This window comes from Chiloscyllium punctatum, chromosome 48 (assembly GCF_047496795.1).
Source record: "Chiloscyllium punctatum isolate Juve2018m chromosome 48, sChiPun1.3, whole genome shotgun sequence".
Classification (NCBI taxonomy): Eukaryota; Metazoa; Chordata; class Chondrichthyes; order Orectolobiformes; family Hemiscylliidae; genus Chiloscyllium; species Chiloscyllium punctatum.
Window position 1 is genome coordinate 21,138,707 of NC_092786.1, and position 6,119 is coordinate 21,144,825.

General features: G+C 56.5%; 1 protein-coding gene across 1 annotated transcript in view; it reads left to right on the forward strand.

Moving 5' to 3' along the window:
• Positions 1-5,641, forward strand: part of LOC140468771 (uncharacterized) — a 167,108-nt gene extending 161,467 nt beyond the window's left edge. Inside the window, exon 2 of the mRNA XM_072564797.1 lies at positions 2,779-5,641. Within this exon, the coding sequence (XP_072420898.1) occupies positions 3,495-5,237 (1,743 nt within the window). The 5' untranslated portion in view covers positions 2,779-3,494 and the 3' untranslated portion in view covers positions 5,238-5,641. The remainder of the gene's footprint in view (positions 1-2,778) is intronic.
• Positions 5,642-6,119: the final 478 nt, after the last annotated feature.

The following is a 6,119-nucleotide window of genomic DNA, read 5'->3' on the forward strand; positions in this document are numbered from 1 at the left end:
GCCCACTCAGGACAACATTGGGCCCACTCGGGTCCATACTGGGCCCAGTCAAATCCACACTAGGCCCACTTGAATCCACAGTAGGCCCACTCGAGTCCACTCTGGGCCCACTCGGGACAACATTGGGCCAACTCGGGTCCACACTGGGCCACTCGAGTCCACACTGGGCCCACTCGGGACAACATTGGGCCAACTCGGGTCTACACTGGGCCCACCCGACTCCACACTGGGCCCACCTGAGTCCACACTGGGCCCTCTCGGAACCACACTGGGCCCACCCGCGTCCACACTAGGCCAACTCAAGTCAGCGCTGGGCCCACTCGAGTTCACACTGGGCCTACTGGAGTCCACACTGGGCCCACTCGGGTCCACATGAGGCAAACTCGAGTCAGCGCAGGGCCCACTTGAGTATACATTGGGCCAATTTGAGTCCACACTGGGCCCCCCGAGTCCACACTGGGCCCACTCGGGTACACACTAGGCCCACTCGGGTACACACCGGGCCCACCCGAGTCCACACTGGGCCCACTCGGGTACACACTAGGCCCACTCGGGTACACACCGGGCCCACTCGAGTCCACACTGGGCCCATTCGAGTCCACACTGGGTCCGGTCAAATCCACACAAGGCCCACTTGAATCCACACTGGGCCCACTCGAGTCCACACTGGGCCTACCCTGAGTCCACACTGGGCCCACTCGGGTCTGTGCTAAGCCCACTCGGGTCCACGCTGGGCCCACTTGAGTCCACACTGAGCCGACTCGAGTCCACACTGGGTCCAGTCAAATCTACACTAGGCCCACTTGAATCCATAATAGGCCCACTCGAGTCCACACTGGAACCACTAGAATCCAGACTGGGTCCAGTCAAATCCACACTAGGCCCACTTGAATCCACACTGGGCCCACTTGAGTTAGCGCTGGGCCAGTCTACACTGGGCCCACTCGGGTCCACGCTGGGCCCACCCTTGTCCACACTGGGTCCAGTCAAATTCTCATTAGGCCAACTTGAATCCACAATAGGCCCACTCGAGTCTACACTGGGCCCATTCAATTCCAGACTGGGCCTACCCAAGTCCACACTGGGCCCACTTGAGTCCACATAGGCCCACTCAGGTCCACTCTGGGCCCATTCGAGTCCACTGTGGGCCCACTCGGATCCACACTGGGCCGACCTGAGTCCACACTGGGCCCACCATGAGTCCACACTGGGCCCACCATGAGTCCACTCTGGGTCAACTCGAGTCCACTCTGGGTCAACTCGAGTCCACTCTGGGTCAACTCGAGTCCACACTGGGCCCACTCGAGTCCACACTGGGCCCACTCGAGTCAGCGCTGGGCCCACTCGAGTCAGCGCTGGGCCCACTCGAGTCAGCGCTGGGCCCACTCGAGTCAGCGCTGGGCCCACTCGAGTCAGCGCTGGGCCCACTCGAGTCAGCGCTGGGCCCACTCGAGTCAGCGCTGGGCCCACTCGAGTCAGTGCTGGGCCCACTTGACTCAGCGCTGGGCCCACTTGAGTCCACACAGGGCAGATTCAATGCCACACCGGGCCCACTAGAGTCTACACTGGGTCCAGTCAAATCCACACTAGGCCCACTTGAATCCACACTGGACCCACTTGAATCCACACTGGACCCACTTGAATCCGCACTGGCCCACCCTGATACCACTCTGGGCCCACTCGAGTCCACACAGGGCCCACTCGAGTCCACACAGGGCCCACTCGAGTCCACACTGGGCCCACTCGAGTCCACACTGGGCCCACTCGAGTCCACACTGGGCCCACTCGAGTCCACACTGGGCCCACTCGCGTCCACACTGGGCCCACTCGCGTCCACACTGGGCCCACTCGCGTCCACACTGGGCCCACTCGCGTCCACACTGGGCCCACTCGCGTCCACACTGGGCCCACTCGAGTCCACACTGGGCCCACTCGCGTCCACACTGGGCCCACTCGAGTCCACACTGGGCCCACTCGAGTCCACACTGGGCCCACTCGAGTCCACACTGGGCCCACTCGAGTCCACACTGGGCCCACTCGAGTCCACACTGGGCCCACTCGAGTCCACATTGGGCCCACTCGAGTCCACATTGGGCCCACTCGCGTCCACATTGGGCCCACTCGAGTCCACATTGGGCCCACTCGCGTCCACACTGGGCCCACTCGAGTCCACACTGGGCCCACTCGAGTCCACATAGGGCCCCTCTCGAGTCCAGACTGAGTCCACTCTGGGCCCATTCAAGTCCACACTGGGCCAACTTGATTCTACACTGGGTCCAGTCAAATCCACACTAGGCCCACTTGAGTCCACACAGGGCCCACCATGAGGCCACTCTGGGGGTCCACTTGAGTGAACGCTGGACCCAATCAAGTCCAAACTGAACCCACACGAGTCCACACTGGGCTCACCCTGAGTCAACGAGGTAAAAACAATGACTGCAGATGCTGGAAACCAGATTCTGGATTAGTGGTGCTGGAAGAGCACAGCAGTTCAGGCAGCATCCAACGAGCAGCGAAATCAACGTTTCGGGCAAAAGCCCTTCATCAGGAATAAAGGCAGTGAGTCTGAAGGATGGAGAGGAGGGTGGGGGTGGGGAGAAAGTAGCATAGAGTACAATGGGTGAGTGGGGGAGGGGATGAAGGTGATAGGTCAGGGAGGAGAGGGTGGAGTGGATAGGTGGAAAAGGAGATAGGCAGGTCGGACAAGTCCGGACAAGTCATGGGGACAGTGCATGTCGTGAAACAAACTCGCTACCACAACCACATTTGCTTCCTCAGTGCCTGCCTCCGTAACCAACTCATCCCACATGGACTCCGGACCACCTTTAAACCAGCAGAGTTCGGACCCGAACAGGACAAACAGTAGAGACTACAGATTCAAAAACACCAGCAACAGTTCTCCTTCAAGATCCTCCGCTCCACACTTGCAGCAATGCGCCGGCACCTAACCTCTCTACAGTCAGCCCTGCCTCAGCTGAGGGCCACACTCTCTCAGAATTGCAAAGGACCCACTCTGTACTCCATCCTCAGGAGAATTCATACTCTCAACAAACAGTATTTCAATTCCATCTCAAACATCAAAAACTGTAAGTACAACAAACTTTTATCTACCCACCTCCATAACCAGCGCTCCTCAAACATTCCAGAAGATTCTCCTGGCCTCGGAATTTACTCAGACGCCATTAGCCATGCGGCTGATGCAGCTGCCATCCCCACGCTGATTGATGATGTCACTTCCGCCCCCATCATGGCCACTCCCACAACCACTTCCACCCCTCACAATTCCTCATGCAACACACGGGACGTCACTTCCGCCCTTCACATCATCGCTGATGCCACATGCTCAGTGACGTCCGTCACCCCTACTGCTGTGGTCACCACCACTTCTGCCCCCACCAGCGCCACTCACCTGCATTCTGCTGACACACCCCCCACAGACCCCACTGTCACTATTCCCACTCCCCAGAACGCCGAGGGGAACACTACCCCTGCTCATGACTCCACCCCCATTCCCCCCACCATCACACCCACCTCCAGTTACAGGTTCTGCCCCCACTCCCAGCTCCACACCCACACCAGATCCCAGCTCCCAGCCTTGCCGAGTTTTCACCATCCCCCCAGACCTCCCCCTCCATGAGGACAAACGATCAGTCCTCAGCAAAGGACTCACCTTCATCCCCCTCCATTCACGCATCAATGAATTTAACACACGCCGTGACATCGAACAATTCTTCCATCGCCTCCGCCTCCGAGCTTATTTTCACAATCAGGACTCCCGCCCACCTTCCGAGGATCCCTTCGCCCACCTCCAACACACTGCATCCACCTGGACACCCTGCGCTGGCCTATTACCTGCCCTCGACCTCTTCATTTCCAACTGCCGACGGGACATTAACCGCCTCAACCTATCTACCTCCCTCCCCCACTCCAACCTCTCACCCTCACAACACGCAGCCCTCCAATCCCTCTGCTCCAATCCCAACCTCACCATCAAGCCAGCGGATAAAGGGGGCGCAGTGGTAGTCTGGCACACTGATCTCTACACCGCTGAAGCCAAACGCCAACTCGAGGACACCTCTTCCTACTGCCCCCTCAACCATGACCCCACCCCCCATCACCAAACCATCATCTCCCAGACCATACAGAACCTCATCACCTCAGGAGATCTCCCACCCACAGCTTCCAACTTCATAGTCCGGGAACCCCGCACTGCCCGGTTCTACCTCCTTACCAAGATCCACAAGCCTGACCACCTTGGCCGACCTATTATCTCAGCATGCTCCTGCCCCATTGAACCCATCTCTACCTACCTCGACACTGTCCTAACCCCCCTAGTCCAGGAACTCCCCACATATGTTCGAGACACCACCCACGCCCTCCACCTCCTCCAAGAATTCCGTTTCCCCAGCCCCCAACGCCTCATCTTCACCATGGATATCCAATCCCTCTACACCTCCATCCGCCATGACCAGGGCCTCCAAGCCCTCCGTTTTTTCCTCTCCAGACGTCCCCAACAGTACCCTTCCACCGACACTCTCATTCGTTTGGCCGAACTGGTCCTCACCCTTAACAATTTCTCCTTTGAATCCTCCTACTTCCTCCAGACCAAAGGGGTAGCCATGGGCACACATATGGGCCCCAGCTATGCATGTCTCTTTGTTGGCTATGTAGAGCAGTTGATCTTCCGTAATTACACCGGCACCACTCCCCACCTCTTCCTCCGCTACATTGATGACTGCATTGGCGCCACCTCGTGCTCCCGCGAGAAGGTTGAGCAATTCGTCAACTTCATCAACACATTCCACCCTGAGCTTAAATTTAACTGGACCATCTCTGACACCTCCCTCCCCTTCCTGGACCTCTCCATCTCCATTAATGACGACCAACTTGACACTGACATTTTTTACAAACCCACTGACTCCCACAGCTACCTGGATTACACCTCTTCCCACCCTACCTCTTGCAAAAATGCCATCCCATATTCCCAATTCCTCCGCCTCCACCGGATCTGCTCCCAGGAGGACCAATTCCACCACACTACACACCAGATGGCTTCCTTCTTTAGAGACCGCAATTTCCCTTCCCACATGGTTAAAGATGCCCTTCAACGCATCTCGTCCACATCCCGCACCTCCACCCTCAGACCCCACCCCTTCAACCGTAACAAGGACAGAACGCCCCTGGTGCTCACCTTCCACCCTACCAACCTTCGCATAAACATAGAACATAGAACATAGAAAAATACAGCGCAGTTCAGGCCCTTCGGCCCTCGATGTTGCGCCGACCGAAGCCTACCTAACCTACACTCGCCCAATAACCTCCTTATGCTTATCCAATGCCCGTTTAAATGCCCATAAAGAGGGAGAGTCCACCACTGATACTGACAGGGCATTCCACGAATTCACAACCCACTGAGTAAAGAATCTACCCCTAACATCTGTCCTATACCTACCACCCCTTAATTTAAAGCTGTGTCCCCTAGTAACAGCTGACTCCATACGCGGTAAAAGGTTCTCACTGTCAACCCTATCTAAACCCCTAATCATCTTGTACACCTCTATCAAATCGCCCCTAAACCTTCTTTTCTCCAATGAGAAAAGTCCCAAGTGCCTCAGCCTTTCCTCATACGATCTTCCTACCATGCCAGGCAACATCCTGGTAAACCTCCTCTGCACCGGTTCCAATGCCTCCACATCCTTCCTATAGTATGGCGACCAAAACTGTACACAATACGCCAGATAAGGCCGCACCAGAGTCTTATACAACTGCAACATGACCTCAGGACTCCGGAACTCAATTCCTCTACCAATAAAGCCCAGTACACCATATGCCTTCTTCACAGCACTATTTACCTGGGTGGCAACTTTCAGAGATCTGTGTACATGGACACCAAGATCCCTCTGCTCATCCACACTACCAAGTAGTCTACCATTAGCCCAGTAATCCATCTTCTTGTTACTCCTACCAAAGTGAATGACTTCACACTTAGCTACATTGAACTCCATTTGCCACCTTTCTGCCCAGCTCTGCAACTTATCTATATCCCGCTGTAACCTGCCACATCCTTCTTCGCTGTCCACCACTCCCCCGCAAAAACTAAATCATCCGCCGACATTTCC